This window comes from Oncorhynchus keta, chromosome 25, assembly GCF_023373465.1.
Source record: "Oncorhynchus keta strain PuntledgeMale-10-30-2019 chromosome 25, Oket_V2, whole genome shotgun sequence".
Classification (NCBI taxonomy): Eukaryota; Metazoa; Chordata; class Actinopteri; order Salmoniformes; family Salmonidae; genus Oncorhynchus; species Oncorhynchus keta.
The window spans coordinates 17359471-17379047 of NC_068445.1; the positions used below are offsets into that span (position 1 = coordinate 17359471).

At 43.6% G+C, this 19577-nt stretch overlaps 2 protein-coding genes across 3 annotated transcripts in view; one reads left to right on the top strand and one right to left on the bottom strand.

Annotated features, from left to right (window-relative positions):
• bin3 (bridging integrator 3) overlaps window positions 1-8523 on the top strand; it is a 40841-nt gene extending 32318 nt beyond the window's left edge. The window contains exons 8-9 of one of the 2 annotated variants that reach the window (XM_035735990.2): window positions 4012-4146; window positions 7268-8523. In XM_035735990.2, coding sequence (XP_035591883.1) covers window positions 4012-4146; window positions 7268-7414 — 282 coding nt within the window. In that variant the 3' untranslated portion in view covers window positions 7415-8523. The remainder of the gene's footprint in view (window positions 1-4011; window positions 4147-7267) is intronic. The other variant, XM_052478785.1, reaches the window with a different exon arrangement.
• LOC118358319 (long-chain-fatty-acid--CoA ligase 1-like) lies at window positions 8499-18141 on the bottom strand. The gene is made up of 21 exons (XM_035735986.2): window positions 18010-18141; window positions 17590-17843; window positions 16793-16907; window positions 16624-16688; window positions 16403-16504; window positions 16108-16207; window positions 15818-15996; window positions 15625-15657; window positions 15473-15524; window positions 15177-15250; window positions 14841-14918; window positions 14607-14741; window positions 14381-14515; window positions 14184-14279; window positions 14011-14083; window positions 13822-13910; window positions 10320-10436; window positions 10071-10214; window positions 9875-9976; window positions 9690-9761; window positions 8499-9249 (listed from the first exon to the last, which is right to left on the bottom strand). Exons 2-21 carry the CDS (start codon window positions 17839-17841, stop codon window positions 9109-9111), a joined length of 2154 nt encoding a protein of 717 aa, XP_035591879.1. The 5' UTR covers window positions 17842-17843; window positions 18010-18141; the 3' UTR covers window positions 8499-9108.
• Between the last annotated feature and the right edge of the window lie 1436 nt (window positions 18142-19577).

Sequence of the window (19577 nt, forward strand, 5' to 3'; positions counted from 1 at the left end):
CTGTGAGAAAGATTCAATCATGTGATGGGCATTGGCTAATAAGAATTTAGCTATCTGATAGAACCATGGAGGTGAGAGGTGCTTTGGAGCACACAGCCAGGAAAAGGGAATTATACTTATTATTTTCAGCCCAAGGGCACAACGGTCACTGGCCGCAAAAGGCATGTATTTTTTTAGGGTGCATTATGGCCACGCAAAGGGGTTGACGCTGGGACATTCAAGGCATTATCAAGTGCTTGTCAAATTGTGAATGAAAGACTGAAGTGTGTACAGCGTGTGCAAGAAACGAAGCAGAGCTCATGCAACTTTTTTCAAATCATCATTAGTCTCATCATATAGCCTTAGAATGTACAAAAAGATTTGCAACATATAGACCAATGTTTGTATCGCAACTAAAGATGCATAAATAACTCTGAATGAAGCATATAGGAGGACCTGTTTCTTTGTTAACCGTCCAACACAGAATAGCCGCATGTGTACACTCCCTCAAATCATTTTGAGAAAATATTCTTCATACAACAAAATATTATAAAATAATGCCATGAAATTCTAAGCAAATCTGGTCTGCTAAATGAACTAGTGTAGCCAACAGCCATATTGCATAACCAGATCAGGGCCTAACATAAGGACAACTCAAGAGTACGCTATTCTGTTCTTCTGAAATAAATGACATTTTCTTCATATCATATTTCTTTAGACCAGTCTAAAACAAATAATGGATTTATTGTGATGGTGTGGGCTATATAACATTGATGGATTTATTAGACTTTTTCAAATGAAAAAAAAAAAAAAAAGAAACGTCCTCACTGTCAACTGCATTTATTTTCAGCAAACTTAACATATATAAATATTTGTATGAATATAAGACTCAACAACTGAGACATAAACTGAAACATTTCCACAGACATGTGACTAACAGAAATGGAATAATGTGTCCCTGAACAAAGGTGGGGGATCAAAATCAAAAGTAACAGTCAGTATCTGGTGTGGCCACCAGCTGCATTAAGTACTGCAGTGCATCGCCTCCTCATCTCCACCAGATTTGCCAGTTCTTGCTGTGAGATGTTACCCCACTCTTCCACCAAGGCACCTGCAAGTTCCCGGACATTTCTGGGGGGAATGGCGCTAGCCCTCACCCTCCGATCCAACACGTCCCAGGCGTGCTCAATGGGTTTGAGATCCGGGCACTTCGCTGGCCATGGCAGAACACTGACATATCTGTCTTGCAGGAAATCACGCACAGAACGAGCAGTATGGCTGGTGGCATTGTCATGCTGGAGGGTCATGTCAGGATGAGCCTGCAGGAAGAGTACCACATGAGGGAGGAGGATGTCTTCCCTGTAACGCACAGTGTTGATTGCCTGCAATGACAACAAGCTCAGTCCAATGATGCTGTGACACACCGCCCCAGACCATGACGGACCCTCCACCTCCAAATTGGTCCCGCTCCAGAGTACAGGCCTCGGTGTAACCCTCATTCTTTCGACGTTAAACGCTAATACTACCATCACCCCTGGTGAGACAAAACTGTGACTCGTCAGTGAAGAGCACTTTTTGCCAGTCCTGTCTGGTCCAGCGATGGTGGGTTTGTGCCCATAGGCAATGTTGTTGCCGGTGATGTCTGGTGAGGACCTGCCTTACAACAGACCTACAAGCCCTCAGTCCAGCCTCTGTCCGCAATAGGCTGAGAGACTGAACACTGATGGAGGAATTGTGCATTCCTGGTGTAACTCAGGCAGTTGTTGTTGCCATCCTGTACCTGTCCCGCAGGTGTGTTGTTCGGATGTACCAATTCTGTGCAGGTGTTGTTACATGTGATCTGTCACTGCGACGATAAGCTGTCCGTCCTGTCTCCCAGTAGCGCTGTCTTAGGCATCTCACAGTACATACATTGCAATTTATTTCCCTGGCCAAATCTGCAGTCCTCATGCCTCCTTGCAGCATGCCTAAGGCACGTTCACGCAGATGAGCAGGGACCCTGGGCATCTTTCTTTTGTTGTTTTTCAGAGTCAGTAGAAAGGCCTCTTTAGTGTCCTATGTTTTAGTGTTTTAACTGTGACCTTAATTGCCTACCGTCTTTAAGCTGTTAGTGTCTTAACGACTGTTCCACTGGTGCATGTTCATTACTTGTTTATGGTTCTTTGAACAAGCATGGGAAACAGTGTTTAAACCCTTTACAATGAAGATATTTGGATTTTTACAAATTATCTTTGAAAGACAGAGTTCTGAAAAAGGGACGTTTCTTTAGATGTTTAGATGTTCCAAAGATCTACATCAGTGGCTTGCAGGCCATGTCTGCTAAATATGTTTGCCAATTACTGTGAGACCGGCAGTTATTTGCTTGACAATCACCGGCTGACATGACCGCCACAGTTCTAGGTACAGTGCCTTGCGAAAGTATTCGGCCCCCTTGAACTTTGCGACCTTTTGCCACATTTCAGGCTTCAAACATAAAGATATAAAACTGTATATTTTTGTGAAGAATCAACAACAAGTGGGACACAATCATGACATTTATTGGATATTTCAAACTTTTTTAACAAATCAAAAACTGAAAAATTGGGCGGGCAAAATTATTCAGCCCCTTCAGTGAGTTCAGTGAGGATCTCTGAATGATCCAATGTTGACCTAAATGACTAATGATGATAAATACAATCCACCTGTGTGTAATCAAGTCTCCGTATAAATGCACCTGCACTGTGATAGTCTCAGAGGTCCGTTAAAAGCGCAGAGAGCATCATGAAGAACAAGGAACACACCAGGCAGGTCCGAGATACTGTTGTGAAGAAGTTTAAAGCCGGATTTGGATACAAAAAGATTTCCCAAGCTTTAAACATCCCAAGGAGCACTGTGCAAGCGATAATATTGAAATGGAAGGAGTATCAGACCACTGCAAATCTACCAAGACCTGGCCGTCCCTCTAAACTTTCAGCTCATACAAGGAGAAGACTGATCAGAGATGCAGCCAAGAGGCCCATGATCACTCTGGATGAACTGCAGAGATCTACAGCTGAGGTGGAAGACTGTCCATAGGTCAACAATCAGTCGTATATTGCACAAATCTGGCCTTTATGTAAGAGTGGCAAGAAGAAAGCCATTTCTTAAAGATATCCATAAAAAGTGTTGTTTAAAGTTTGCCACAAGCCACCTGGGAGACGAACCAAACATGTGGAAGAAGGTGCTCTGGTCAGATGAAACCAAAATTGAACTTTTTGGCAACAATGCAAAATGTTATGTTTGGCGTAAAAGCAACACCCTGAACACACCATCCCCACTGTCAAACATGGTGGTGGCAGCATCATGGTTTGGGCCTGCTTTTCTTCAGCAGGGACAGGGAAGATTGTTAAAATTGATGGCAAGATGGATGGAGCCAAATACAGGACCATTCTGGAAGAAAACCTGACGGAGTCTGCAAAAGACCTGAGACTGGGACGGAGATTTGTCTTCCAACAAGACAATGATCCAAAACATAAAGCAAAATCTACAATGGAATGGTTCAAAAATAAACATATCCAGGTGTTAGAATGGCCAAGTCAAAGTCCAGACCTGAATCCAATCGAGAATCTGTGGAAAGAACTGAAAACTGCTGTTCACAAATGCTCTCCATCCAATCTCACTGAGCTCGAGCTGTTTTGCAAGGAGGAATGGGAAAAAATGTCAGTCTCTCGATGTGCAAAACTGATAGACATACCCCAAGCGACTTACAGCTGTAATCGCAGCAAAAGGTGGCGCTACAAAGTATTAACTTAAGTGGGCTGAATAATTTTGCACGCCCAATTTTTCAGTTTTTGATTTGTTAAAAAAGTTTGAAATATCCAATAAATGTCGTTCCACTTCATGATTGTGTCCCACTTGTTGTTGATTATTCACAAAAAAATACAGTTTTATATCTTTATGTTTGAAGCCTGAAATGTGACAAAAGGTCGCAAAGTTCAAGGGGGCCGAATACTTTCGCAAGGCACTGTATGTATGCTAAAGCTTCAACTGGTCTGTTTGCCCTAATCTGTCCAGGCCAGGGAGGAGCTGAGACCAGTCAGGGAGGACTTTGAATCCAAGAATAAGCAGCTGTTGGATGAGATGCCCAAGTTCTACCACAGCCGCATCGACTACTTTCAGCCCAGCTTTGAGGCACTCATCCGGGCACAGGTGAGCTATAGATAGTGTATGATTGGGTGCACACTTGTGACCGACCCAGTTTAACTCTGGTGAGCAATCTTTATAATGCATACATGCACATTTATGAATTATAAGGCATTCAGTTGACACACAAAACCTGTTCACAACTTTCCAATCCCAGTTCAAATAGTTTCCAATGGGTTTTATTTGAGACGTTTTAATATATTGTTTATTTGGGTGTAGTGTTGCCCCTAGCTGTCTGTTGACCAGCATCAGAGCAAGAGAGAGTGGTAGTGTAGAAGAGAGTGCGTGTAATCCTACCTGTCTCCCCCAACCAGTCTTAATGTGATTAACCCCAGTGACGGCCCCACGCCTTCCTAATTAGCCCAGGAAGCCCAGGTCTGTCTGTCTGTCCGTCTTGTTCCAGCCTCTTTCTAACCTAGGAGCCCGGTCAGCCCGCCTCGCTATAACCATCCCAGCAGCTGAGTCGAGTGCCCGCCACAGTCGCCCACCCTCCGCACCCTACCCCCACCCCCCGCCGTGTCATTTCCTCTTATGGTTAAAGACTGACACACGCCTAATCAGATTGAGAAGTGGCCACGTCACTAGGCCAGGCTGGCACCCGCCCCCAAAAACACTGGCAGACAGACAGCTGCCTATCAGACTCAGCAGACATGTCAATGATACTGCCAGGCAAGCCCAGAGGGGGTTCAAAGGATATGTCTGCCCTTTGATCAATCCAAAGTGATGTCTTCTGTGACACAGAGTTCTGTACGTTCCTCTGTGTTCCTATGATAGCAGAGCAGGTGGGTAGGTTTGTGTGTGATGACTGTTACTAGTAGACTAAGTGAATGGAGCCCTCCTGGGTATAACAGCAGCTGCTCAGGAGATGGTGTCACTGGAAGTAGTCTGTCTGGACTTGGTAGCTGCCATTAGGTCTCTGGTCATCTTGTTAGCTGATCAGGATTATCTCCTTCATAGTAGCGCTGTAATTTAACAATGGACATCACTGTGTCATTATCTCTTCCTAGAATGATGATTATACAAGCATAATCATTCCCTATAAGATGTGGATTTAATAGAGACTGGTTGTGGATGAAAATTAATGGGTACAGATTTTGGGCCTTCCCACTGTTACATTGTCGCTGTTTCAGTGCTCTGTCCTCTATGGACACTGGAGCAAGCCTGTACTATTCAGTCATTTGCAGACAGACTGACTCACTGCTGAAGCAGCTTCAAACAGTAATGAGGGCCCTCTGATGGAGGCAGAGTGCTGATGACTCGAACATGCTCAGATAGCTCATCTCTAACCCTAGCAGTGTGAATTAGTGGGGTTGGGTCAGAGGGACAGACTCCAGAGCTGGGCTGGCGTACACAGCCACTCCTCTAGTACAGCCGCTACTGGGTGGTCAGTCAGTCAGCACAGCACAGCAGCCCAGTGGACCTCGGGTCCGGGCCAGCCCCCCTCAGCTGGCCATGCAAGCGCAGTCTGGACTCCCACTCCCCCTCTCTCCCCCGGACATGCTGCATGGCTCCCAGAGCACCCTCACAATGCCTCTCTTTGTTCTGAGGCTCGAACACCACGAGTTCCATAAAACGGCTGTGAATGGGAAGCAATGCTCTGCTCTGCTGTGATCGGATGTGCCTGTCCACCTGTACAGATGCTGGATAATTGAGCCATTGTCTGAGTGTAGATTCCCGGTGGTTGTTCTTGGTTACGGTGTTCTGTACTACTTTTACAAACTGAAAGAAATGTTCTTTTGACACACGCTACTTTCATAATGATTGAGTTATTTTGCACCTGAGCCCATTGATAGACTAGATTGATAGAGATGGGCTCATATTGGACGCCAAATTTCTATGACTTTTTCTCCAACGTACTGTATGTTATTGAAATATTGATAGCGAAATAATCAGAGTTGAGGTCTGATGAGCCGGCGTAGCTCTCTGTCTATATCAATATTTAGTCAATCGGGGCTAGGGTGAGGCCACGGGTGTGTATTTGGACGTTTGTTCAAAAATAAGTCACCGAGGTCATACAAATAATAGTCTGAATTTGGCTTCTTTTCATATGTGGTCCATGTAGACTTACTGGGATAATTGTAGAGACTGGATGACAAGAAGGATGTTCGCGCCGGACCGGACACAGTGATCGTGTGTGCATTATCACTGACATGTATTCCATAGCTTTTTCACCAAGCCACTTTTCAACTGAAAAATATCCACTTTACCCCCACATACACCGGTAACTTAATACTCATGGCCCACTGATGTGGTCTAGGTGGCAGAGTTTGCTATAAACACACAGAGGCATTTCAAACCGGGTTCCTCTTCCGGTTAGCCAACTAAAGAGCTTCTGTTAATATAACTTTTGCTGCCACTGGCACACACATCATGTGGATAAGACATTTGGACTGAATTAAATGTCCTTTGATCAGATGTAATTAGTTGATAATGGCTACATATTGTCATTTCTCTAGCAGCATGCATCCTCAGACAGCTCCTATAGTAACATGTGGTTAACAGTCTTCTCCCTCGTCTACCCAGGAAAGATCTTCATTTTCCTATCTGAAATGGCCTCTATTTATTTTCTGTTATGGCCTACAGCCCATCAACGCCCATAATCGGCCAGCAGCAGCTATTATTTTATTCCAACCTCTATATAGAACAGAACAAACGTGCACATTTGCAAATAAATCAGAAATGCCCCCTTAAGTGTACTGTAGCATATGCATCGCTGCATGAATAAATATTGAAATGTGTGTGGGTTTCAAGGGGTTGTATTTCCCAGTACTTTCATTCTCGGCCCACTCTTCTGGAGTCTTGTAATGTGATTAAAGTCTATTAATCATCAAAGTATCTCTCCTGGGATTCTGACTCATGAACTGGGGGAAGAAGCAGGGGTGGGATGTGTCAGGAAAGCTTTCAGTGAACACTCTCTATCTCATGTTGCGATTGGAAGAGAAAAGGCAGGGTCACTACCCACTGAAGGTCTGGGGTTTGTTTTAGTTCTCCGGGCTCACTCCTTTACTTTGAATGGCTTTTCATTAGTGGAGGTGAAGGGCTGTAGGACCAGGACCAGCCTCTGCATGTTGTAAGTAAACGTAAGACCCTTTCCCTAACCATTCCATTCTTTCCTTATCGCTTTCAGGTGGTGTACTTCACAGAGATGCACAATATCTTCAGTGAGTTGACGGATCAGATCGACCAGGCAGGGCTGACTGATGAGCAGAGGGAGAGGGAGAACGAGGCCAAGTTGAATGAGCTGCGTGCTCTGTCCATTGTCGCTGATGACTGAGAGAACACCAAGAAGGGGAAGGGCTCCCTCTAAACCTCTGGCCTTGCCTCCTTTCACACCTCAGTGAATGGATTTATCTTTTTCAGGATCCTTCTCACTGTGAAAATGGACCGCTTTGGTCATAGCCTAATCAATAGCTTTCTTGCACTAATCTCTCTCCTGACATCGAAAGAAACACAGAGCAACTGCCACATTTACCAAGCCATCAGCCAATATGTATATATTTTTTAAATCATGTAATGAAACAGTTTTAAGAACTAACTTGTGGTTCACACCATAAAATTAAATAGTACTATAGATTTATAAGATCCATGTGGGTCGCTCCATACTCAACTTTGAATCAGTTTTCTAGTAATTTCCAAATCAAGGTATGTACCAAAATATGCATTTCATCAAGAAATTAATTTATTGAAACAAATTGGATAGTACTGTATGCGAACTTGAGGATGAAATGTGACTCAGGGTGGTGGGTCGAAATCGCTCCATTTGTGTTATTCACTATTTCCCCTCAAGGTTTATGCACACTGATCAAGCATGTGCATTGTGGACCGGGAACTTGAGGTAAAAAGGATATTGAAAGTTACCTGTAGTATTTAACACTAGCCACTCCAGCTTCCTGACTATCATATGTCAATGTCATTATTCTTCAGATCTGGGATGGTGCCTGTATAAAGGAGTGGCAACATTTGGCTGTTGCCTAATTGTCCCCTGCTTCTGAAAGGCTAAGGAATCTGACATTGACTGAGATGGTCCTTTACCCTTGCATAGGTTTAGAGGACTTGCTTTCCAAAACAAATGCTGTTGCTCCCTCTAGTGGCACTTAGTTCATTTGACCATATCTACGTTCTTTGTCATGTTGAGGGAAACCTCTTGCCTTTGTGGACAGCTATGCACAAAATGCATTTGACTAAATTAGTGTAGATTTGTTTTAAACTTCTGACAGGCCTGGCTCAACATTGAGTGAGATACTTGACATGTAATCTATTAAGTGTGGGTTTTATTTGTTACCATCTGTTTAAACTTTTTTTTGCACAATCATGCAATACATGGGTTTCCTTCATTGTTCAACTAAATAAAACTGAAATACGATAATTTCTTTATTCAGGAAACGTACAAGAATATTTCTACATTGTTGGGCTCACTGGCCACTTTCATCAGCATTCTAATCCCTCAACCTCGGATAAATGAGCTACTGTAACTCATTCACTGAGAGCACTAAACAGTCATATCTAGAATCAAGAGTAAGTAATGTACACTTCAAAAGCAGCCTTCGAGGTTTAGAGTCGATATTTATTCATCAGAATCAGGCCATTACCAGGCCCAGGTAGTCTACTTGCCCGCTGCTCTCTAAAATGGAGCTGTAGCCATTTCTATGGCTAGGTTTTTTGCGTGGACAACATTGGCGCATTTGTTTGGTCCCATATGTAAACAATGGAAATACATTTAACATACTGATGTACAAGAAGCAGCATGGTGTCAAACTGAAAGTTGAGTCAAACTGAAATTCCCTGAAACCGTACCAAACGTGTTTGATAGTATTTGAGCTAAGTACTGTAGGAATGTCTGTCTTGGCTACATGCTCAGTTTGGTACTATAGACCAGACCGTGAGATCCCATAAACTGCATAGTGACAGGAAACATACAGTTCATGTAAATGTCAGTGGAATGAGTGTATTACATTGGATTGAGGTCTACTAGATGACTGTTGTGCTGTACATGTTTGTGATCTGTTCCTGGAAGACCCTGCGGATGTCCACTCGTCTGCTCTTCAGGGTGGGGGTGAGAAGGCCGTTGCTCACAGTGAACATCTCTGGATGCAGGTGCAGGTCCTTCAACTGACAGTGAGGAAAGAGATGGCGACACTATCAGTGTTGTATCCAGTTTTGTTACACCATGGCACCATTTGTTCCAAGTACAAAGTCGATGTATGAATGTATTCAGCTTCTACCCCCACGCGATAAGACTGCTGAACAATTAACCCAACAGCCACTGGATTATTTTAACACCCCCCATTTTTTACACTGCAGCTACTCGCAGTTTGCCTATGCATAGTCACTTCACCCCTACCTACATGTACAAATTACTTGACTAACCAGTACCCCCGCACATTCAGTACCCCCTGTATATAGCCTCGTTATTTTATAGTGTTACTTTAGCTTATTTGGTAAATATTTTATTAACTCTTTATTGAACTCTATTTTATTTTTGGTTAAGGGCTTGTAATTAACCATATACATGTTGTATTCGGCACGTGACAAATAGTTTGATTCCTCACCTGCTCAAAAGACTTCAGCCCAGCTTCCTTCCCCATAGCTGTCATGTCTTCTAACACTGCTTTCTTCACATCCTGTAGTGAGACAAGATTTCAATCAGTACCTGTTGAGTTGATACAAGCCAACAACGGCACACATTGTAAAGTTGTAGATGGCCTATTGTGTGAGCTACGGTGACATCACATACTGGATGCTGGCAGAGCTCCGTGTAGGATCCAATGATTCCCCTCTCCTTAACCCAATCAATAAACACTTCTGGGTCTGGCACAACAATACCAATCAGGTGAGACTGGAAAAAAAAACATAAGTGTGAGAATGATGGTATGTCCCAAAAAAAAGGACTATCCTTTGATAGTGAATATAAGAATACCGGTATCTCATACCTTTAAGCTGTCACCATGCACAAAGACCTGTAGCACAGGGACACAACGCATGTAGACGTTCTCAATCCTTTCAGGGGCGATGTACTCTCCCTGGGACAGCTTGAAGATATGCTTCTTCCTGTCTATGATGCGAAGTGTCCCGTTCTAACAGGAAAACATACGAACACACATTCACATATAAATGTATACGACTTGACTGATTGGAGTATCTAGTGATCATATTTTGTCCTACATTGTAACCCAGCTCACCAGTAACCACTGGCCCACATCTCCACTGTGCAGCCAGCCATCGCTATCCAGGGCCTCTGCTGTTTTCTCCTCATCCTTCAGGTAACCCCGGAACACACTGTGGCCACGGATACAGATCTAACAAAGCATAAAGTTTGGAACAGTGTTAACCAATTTGTTCCCAAATGTCACAACGCAAATCGTATGCCATTAGTAACACTGACATTAATCCATATTTAAGTTCTTACACCGTAGCCAAATACATTTAGACTCAGTTTCACAATTCCTGACAGTTAATCCTCATAACAACTCCCTGTCTTAGGTCAGTTTGGATCACTTTATTTTAAGAAATGTCAGAATAGAGAATTATTTATTTGAGCTTTTATTTTCATCATATTCCCAGTAGGTCAGAAGTTCACACTCAATTAGTATTTGGTAGCATTGCCTTTCATTTGTTTAACTTGGGTCAAACGTTTCAGGTAGCCTTACACAATAAGTTGGGTGAATTTGGGCCCGTTTCTCCTAACAGAGCTGGTGTAACTGAGTCAGGTTTGTAGGCCTCCTTGCTCGCACATGCCTTTTCAGTTCTGCTCACATTTTCCATAGGCTTGAGATCAGGGCTTTGTGATGGCGAATCAAATACCTTCACTTTGTTGTACTTAAGCCATTTTGCAACAGCTTTGGAAGTATGCTTGGAGTCATTGTCCATTTGAAAGACCCATTTGCAACCAAACTTTATCTTCCTGACTGATGTCTTGAGATGTTGCTTCAATATATCATCATTTCCCTATAACATGATGCCATCTATTTTGTGAAATGCACCAGTCCCTCCTGCAGCAAAGCACCCCCACAACATGCTGCCACCCCCGTACTTCACGGTTGGGATGGTGTTCTTCAGCTTGCAAGCCTCCCCCTTTTTCATCCAAACATAACGATGGTCATAGTGGCCAAACAGTTTTATTTTTGTTTCATCAGACCAGAGGACATTTCTCCAAAAGTAGGATCTTTGTCCCCATGTGCAGTTGCAAAGCGTAGTTTAATGGCGGTTTTGGAGCAGTGGCTTCTTCCTTGCTGAGCGGCCTTTCAGGTTATGTCAATATAGGACTCGTTTTACTGTGGATGTAGATGCGTTTGTACCTTTCCTCCAGCATCTTCACAAGGTCCTTTTGCTGCTGTTCTGGGATTGATTTGCACTTTTCGAACCAAAGTACGTTCATCTCTAGGAAACAGAACGCTTCTTGAGCGGTGTGACAGCTGCGTGGTCCAATGGTGTTTATACTTGTGTACTATTGTTTGTACAGATGAAGGTGGTACCTTCAGGCATTTTGAAATTGCTTCCAAGGATGAGCCAGACTTGTGGTCTACAAAAAAATGTCTGAGGTCTTGGCTGATTTCTTTTGATTTTCCCATGATGTCAAGCAAAGAGGCACTGAGTTTGAAGGTAGGCCTTGAAATACATCCACAGGTACACCTCCAATCGACTCAAATGATGTCAATTAGCCTATCAGAAGCTTCTAAAGCCATGACATTTTCTGCAATTTTCCAAGCTGTTTAAAGGCACAGTCAACTTAGTGCATGTAAACTTCTGACCCACTGGAATTGTGACTAAAATAATCTGTCTAAACAATTGTTGGAAAAATGACTTGTCATGCACAAAGTAGAAGTCCTAACCAACTGGCCAAAACTATAGTTTGTTAACAAGAAATTTGTGGAGTGGTTGAAAGACAAGTTAATGACTACAGCCTAAGTGCATGTAAACTTCCCACTTCAACTGTACGTACACACAGTATCCGTCAAAAGTTGACACCTACTCATTCAAGTGTTACTTTAAAATGTACACTAGATTCTTCAAAGTAGCCACCCTTTGCCTTGATGACAGCTTTGCACACTCCTGGCATTCTCTCAACCAGCTTCATGAAGACTACCACAGGAAAGTAAGAACTAAAGTTCCCTCTGCTACAGGGGATACATTTATTCGAGTTACCTGCACCTCAGATGGGGCGGCAGCGTAGCCTAGTGGTTAGAGCCTAGTGGTTAGAGCGTTGGACTACTAACCGGAAGGTTGTGAGTTCAAACCCCCGAGCTGACAAGGTACAAATCTGTCGTTCTGCCCCTGAACAGGCAGTTAACCCACTGTTCCCAGGCCGTCATTGAAAATAAGAATATGTTCTTAACTGACTTGCCTGGTTAAATAAAGGTAAAATAAAAAAAATAAAAGATTGCAGCCCAAATAAATGCTACAAAGTTCATCACAACATCAACTGTTCAGGCCGAGTCAGGCTTTCATGGTCAAATTGCTGAAACACTACTAAAGGACACCAATAAGACTCTTGGGCCAAGAAACACGAAATCTGTCCTTTGGTCTGATGAGTCCAAACTTTAGATTTTTGGTTCCAACCGACGTGTGAGACGCAGAATAGGTGAACGGATGTGGTTCCCATCATGGTGGTGTGATGGTGCTTTGCTGGTGACAGTGATTTATTTATAATTGAAGGCACACTTAACCAGCATGGCTGCCACAGCATTCTACTGTGATCACCCATTCCATCTGGTTTGCGCTTAGTGGGACTATCATTTTGTTTAACAGGACAGGCTGTGTAAGGGCTATTTGACCAAGGAGTGTGATGAGTGCTGCATCAGATGACCTGTCCTCCACAATTACCAAACCTCAACCCAATTGAAATGGTTTGGGATGAGTTGGACCACAGCGTGAAGGAAAGCAGCCAACAAGTGCTCAGCATATGTGGAAACTCCTTAACTGTTGGAAAAGCATTCCTGGTGAAGCTGGTTGACAGAATGCCAAGAGTGTGCAAAGCTGTCAAAGGCAGGGTGGCTACTTTGAAAAATCTAAAATATACCAACATTTTGTTGGTTACTACATGATTCCATATGTCCACTATTATTCTACAATGTAGAAAACCCTTTACTGCTTTGTCATTATGGGGTATTGTGTGTAGATTGATAAAGGGGATTAAAAATTACATTTAGAAGACTAACGTAACAATGTGGAAAAATGTCATTTCCGAATGCACTGTATACAAAGTTACCTCCACTGTATTTTCCCATTGGTCACAAATGTGACCGCTAAAATATTTTCATATGCCATGAGCATCATTGATTCACTATTGAAATGAAGGCATAAATGTAAACTCAACCCTTTAAACATTACATTTACAAAGACAATAGTTTTTCAAACTGTTGAATACAGAATTCTGGTGTCAAATTCATCTGTAAAAGTACGCCTTGTAGACGTGTGGTCTTGTGACCATTTTGAGTAATCAGCCAAAACTTCAGAATCATACTAGACACCTTTATAATGCATTAGGACTTTGTTGATAAATACAACTAACTTCTCTAGAGCCTGTAAATTACCCCTCAGCAAATCTCACTATTGTGACCAAATGGGTTTTAATATAACATACTATACACAACAGCCATGGGGATACATTTATGGGTAATTATCCCTGACTCACTATGTTGTTGAATAGCACCGTAATACCATTATGCTTTTTAGCCACCTCACCTCTCCTTCTCCATTCTTGGCATAATAGTTCATATCAGGGATGTCAACCAACTTCACCATTGCACAGGGCAGGGGAGCGCCAACATGGCCTGAGACAGAGTTTGAGTATAACCAACACGCAGACATGGGTATCACAGACTAGTCTCCAGATATGTGGATAGTTTCCCCATTGTCAGAGAGTCCACTTACCTGCACTCCAGTCTCCTGGCATGGAGAAGGTGCAGCCTGCTGTGCATTCAGTCTGCCCGTAACCCTCAAAGATCTGCACAAAGCAGCAGGAACATTCCACATCAAACCTCACATACCCACACTCCCATCAGAAATAAACACACTTAGTCTGAGCTCCAGGCAGGCATTCTCACCAGACAGCCGAGGGTGGCCCTGAGGAAGGAGAGCACGGTGGGGGAGATGGGGGCCGAGGCAGTCAGGATGAACCTCAGATTACCTCCTAAATTAGCCTGAAACCCATTGGAAAACAAATAGAATCCCATTACGTCTTAACAAAGAGTTTTCTAAGAGGGGAGACGTTGGGCCACGTTCAATGTGTTCAGTGACTGACCTGAATCCTGTTAAATACCAGCCTGTCCCACAGACTGTTGTTACGTACAACCCCACTGCTGAGCTCAGCCTGCTTCCTCCTCACTGCATAGTGCAGCACTGCCCGGCGCAATGGGGACGTCACAGAGCCTAAGATCTACACAGACACGCATTCACACAGAGCATAGACAATAAAAGGCTATATATAGTTTTTTAAGCATGTTCGGTATCATAGGATTTGGACTGACCTTGTCGTAGATGCGGTTGAGTAGGCGAGGCACCACTGGGAAGAAAGTGGGTTTCAGAGTCTTAATATCATCCATGAGTAGGGAGATATCCCCTTGGTAGAATCCTACCCTGGCCCCATGACAGAACATGGACACCTGAGACAGACGTAGGAGCATTTAAAGAACTGTCTGACATGCCCTGAGTCCAAGACAGACACATACATTTACTTTTGTAATCAAAAGAGGGTGAGCTACCTGAATCATCCTCTCAAACATGTGAGCAAGAGGCAAGTAAGAGATTGACACGTCTTCTTGCCGAATAAAAAATGACCCCTGTAAAATGGAAAGAATTGATACGTAAAACGGTTACAGTGGATAATAGTGGCATACCATTTGAATATGCAATCTAGATTTTACAACGACAATTAGATGTGCAGTGTATCTTTTAGTAGGACAATAATGGGTGAACTCTATTAAACATCCCATTTATCACAGGAACAGATTGAGAGATGGAACGAGAGATGTAGTGAGATAAATGGGGCGAGCCATGAAACTCCTTCTGAACTTCAGACAGAGGGAGCCAGAACAGACCTCCAGGATCTTAATAACAGAGGAGGAGTTGGAGGCGATGTTGCCGTGGGTGATCATGGCTCCCTTCGGCTTTCCTGGCCAAATAAACAGAACAGTTTAGTTTGGAGGAGGGCATTACTGCACGGCTCTGTGCAGCACAAGAATTCATCTCATAACATAATGAGAGGTTGTCAGTCGGCCCCCATGGGCACATCTCTAGTAGCGTGGGTAAATGCTTTAGTATATGATTAACATGCAGGGTAGTGGGGGTAGGCTACATGAGGACTCACACAGAGATCTATAAAAACAAATGGTACCTGTGGTTCCACTGGTGAAGCACACGACTGCCAGGTCCTGGGGTTTTGGTGGCTGCAACAAAAAGACAGATGAATGACAACAGGATCAAGAACAGCAGTGAAGCAACAAAAACCGTCAATGAGACCTTATCAACATTCAGAGGAAAACTCACCATAGGATCTTTGAGGTTCTGTCGTCCAAGTACCTGCAATATGCAGGGTCATGTCACACTGTGATAGTCTGTGGTAATCAAGATGTCTTCTAATCTAACCCCACGGAAAGGGATGTCTCTCTCAACTAAAGAAGCCAGCATCTATTCTAGCAATTCATCATCTTTACATTGTCTGCAGCTACCCTCTTCTCACCATGAGCTGTGTGAGTTCTAGGATCTCCACTCCACAGTTCTTGCCCCTCTCCACTATGGCATCACTGCAGTCATTGAAGAGCACCAGACAGGAGAGAGTGGGTGTTGCACCTTTCTCCTTATTCCCGAGAAGGGACTCTGCCTTCTCCTCCTTGTCACAGATCACCAGTGAGATCTCCGCTAGGAGGTGAAACAGCAACAATCAACATGAATAGTTGTTGGCCAGTGGTATGGGAGTGTACTGATTTATATATACACATTTAATTTTGTAGCAGAGTATTCCAGCCTTACCCAGGTTGAGGATATGCACCATGGCCTCCTCTCCAAGTGTGTCATACAGGGGCACCACAGCCATAGAGAAAGTGTAGCAGGCCAGCTCTGAAATAATCCACTGCCACCAACAGAGGGAGACAGAGCAACACTATTAGAACGACAGATCCCAGACTCCTTCCTAACTGATGCTTGGTCACTACATTGCTGGAGTCTCTACAAGGACAGTGCTCTAACAGAGGGAGGCCTTAGGGTTAAACATAATGCCATTTCACTACATAAAAATAATAGGGAAGGAATGTGTAGCCTTCTGTACCTCTGGTCTGTTCTGGGCAAATATTCCAACAAACTGCTGAGGGTTTGGTTGGCAGCCTTTATCCAAAAGCCCAGAGCCCAGCACCTGTGCCTGTTCAGCCACCTAAAACAGAGAACAATCAGAAAAACAATACAATCCTTGAATAGAGCTTGAGCATATTTGTATACTTGTATACGTGTATTCTCATTGTAAATAGTAATAATGACCAAAGATCCACAGACCTCAGTGTAGGAGATCCACTGGTAAGGTTCCCCGGGTTTCCTGAAGCCAAGGCATGGGCCGTTCCCTGTGCATCAACACAATCTCATCAGGTACACTCTGGCATGTCTGGTAAATAGCCCATGTCTGCTCCTAATTAGCCTGTTAGTCCACTGTGTCCAGCTAGCTCACCTGCCACCCTCAGTCCTCTCTGGAACATATCATAGGCTGTCCTGGTGTCATCATAGTAGAACTCCAACAGGGCATCGTCCTTGAGCAAAGCTGAACGCCTCCAATTGGGCTCTCCCTGCAACACAGACTGTATAAAAACTCTCCCTATTCAGCTCTTTAGCCTTGTTTATACCGAGGGCTAAATGTGGCCTTTCTCCTGATCTTATTTATATTCTGATTGTGCCCACATTGTAGCCGTTGCACCTACACATGGCAGTAAAATGTGTCTCTTATCCAACCACTGTCCGCATTGTGACCGCATATCCTGCTCACTCCCTGTATGCAAATTAATTGACAATATGCAATCTAAATATTATTTTTTGAATTATTTTAACACATATTGATGCCATAAGTCAATGGCATCACTTGTCAATGACTAGAGGGCGGGATAAAGATGATTTAAATAATTTCACTGTCCAGATCCGTCTACACCTGCAAGGTATCTAGACAATGATGTAGAACTACCTCCTAGGGTGGTCAGGAAGATTTGATCACAATCCGATCAATGAGTCCTTTAATCATCTACACCTGTTTAAAAAATGTTACCAATCAGAATGTGGACAAAGGGCATGTTAGAACCAGGTATAAACAGGGCTTGGGATGTAATCTGTTAGTGTTTTGGATTTCAGTTATAATAACTATGAATAAAACTACTATCCATCACACAAACGAGCACTTGACTGTTCTGGATAAATATAACTCCTACTAATCTTTCACTCAGCTTCTACTTAAAAGCTTCCAGAACATAATGCGCTCACCTGTACAGCGATAGACTGGGCATTGAGATCACAGGGGGGCTGCATTGGCCGACGGCGGGTCACCAGCCAGTATGCAGTGAGGGAGGCCAGAGCCCCTATACCCAGCAGAGAGGAGGGGGACCGAGAGAGAGAGGAGAGGGAGAAAGAGGATGACGAAGGGAGAGAGGGGAGAAGGCTCCAGAAGTCCTCCCTCACATGTCCCCGAACCCCCCCACTGGAGTGAAGGGACTGTAACCACTCCTGAAAATGCATAGCTGTGAGAGAAAAAGAGAGAAAGAAACACGTGTGTTTGCCTGAATGAATGAGAGAAATGTAATGAGTGTAACACTGAAAGGGTGTCACGTTGTCTAATGACTGATGCAGGAATACGTAATAGGGTGTTTAATTTTCTCCACCCAAACAAAAGAGCGATGTGTAAACCTCCAAATAATACACGTGACGAGACCCGTAAACCAAGTGCACAGCGAGGGAACACTTCGCATGGAAGCCGATACAAGAGCACAGGATCAACGGACGTTGTAACAGAGGGCACATATATAACATACTAATCAGGGAGAATGGGAACCAGATGTGCGTAATGAGACAAGACAGTCCGGGGTTGGTGTTAATGAATCCAGTTCAGTGACGCCTAGAAGGCCGGTGACGTAGACCTCCGGAGCTGGTGAACGGAATGAGCAGTAGTACCGGGGGATCCGTGAAGTTGAAGTAATTACATCCAGGAATTCTCAACAAACTTGTGAAAATACGTCCACATAGGTGCTATTGTACTTTAGAAACAGAACATAAAGCATCTGCTGTAAGCAGAAAAGAGTAGCTAAACTCCCCTATACAATAGCATTCAACATGTCAGTTTCCGGGACAAGAGGGGCTGAGAGGGGTCAATCTTTATGGTACAAATAAGAATTCAAGTGACTGAAATCCTATACAGTACAAAATGAATACAACAAAATTACAACAAACAAACTTGACCACTAAAACTAAATACTGCAACATCCCGTTTTGATCATTTTAAAAAGCCCAGCTAAAGCACACTGGCCCTCTGGCTCAGCAGACAGACAGGGGTACTGAGGAGAGAATGAATGGCTGGGTTGTATAGGGGAGAGGGACTCGGAAGTAATCATGATTGGCTAAACAGAAAGAGGCACTATTGAGGTTACTCTCAGTCATGCTGTGTCCACTGACAGAAATGGAGCTAGAGAGAGGAGAAAAGAGAGAGTGAGTGAGCGAGAGAATAGTTGCATACAGTAACAGAGTTTGGTGGCAAGATGGGGTGAGGGGGTGGGGACAGTGTGGTGGCCCGTAGGTCCACCCTCATGTTTCCCTGCCAGTCTGTAATTGCTCACAACCAAACCAGTGTGAGAGAAAAAAAACCTGGGCACAATATGTTAACCCAAACAAATGTTTTTTTTCACACCCTCCTGTCTTCTAAAATCTCTTATGTCACTCCAATATATGAGTTTGCCCACCGTTCCACTTCCTCTCCATCTGCACATGGAATTCACTTCACCAAATAAAACCCCCTCCTCCATACCCCTCAACCTCTCACCTACTTCCTCCCCCTTCTTCCAAAAGTAAAGGGGATAAAGAGTGATGTCACCCCCTCTCCTTCAGTCTTTAAACCAAGCCGACCATGTCCCAGTACACGCCCCTGGAGAATAAAATTACCATCATTCTTTTTCTCATTACTTTTTCATAAAGTTCTTAGAAAGTTCTAGGACCTCTCCAAATGCACAATATCTAGCCAGAACATATCAAATGCTCAGATAAAAGGCTTAGATTGCTCTGTCGGTATTGTCGCATAATTCATACTGTGCCCAGCATCCACAATAATAAATCATTTGAATGCTGTTAGCTGATAAAATAAAAAATAGGACAACAATTGGCCCAAGTGTTGCACTACAATAGAAGCCAACACCTGCTGAAAAGTTGCAGATGGAGTTTGGAAGGTCCCCATGTCTCTTTTGACGTATACAAAGAGAAAATAAATT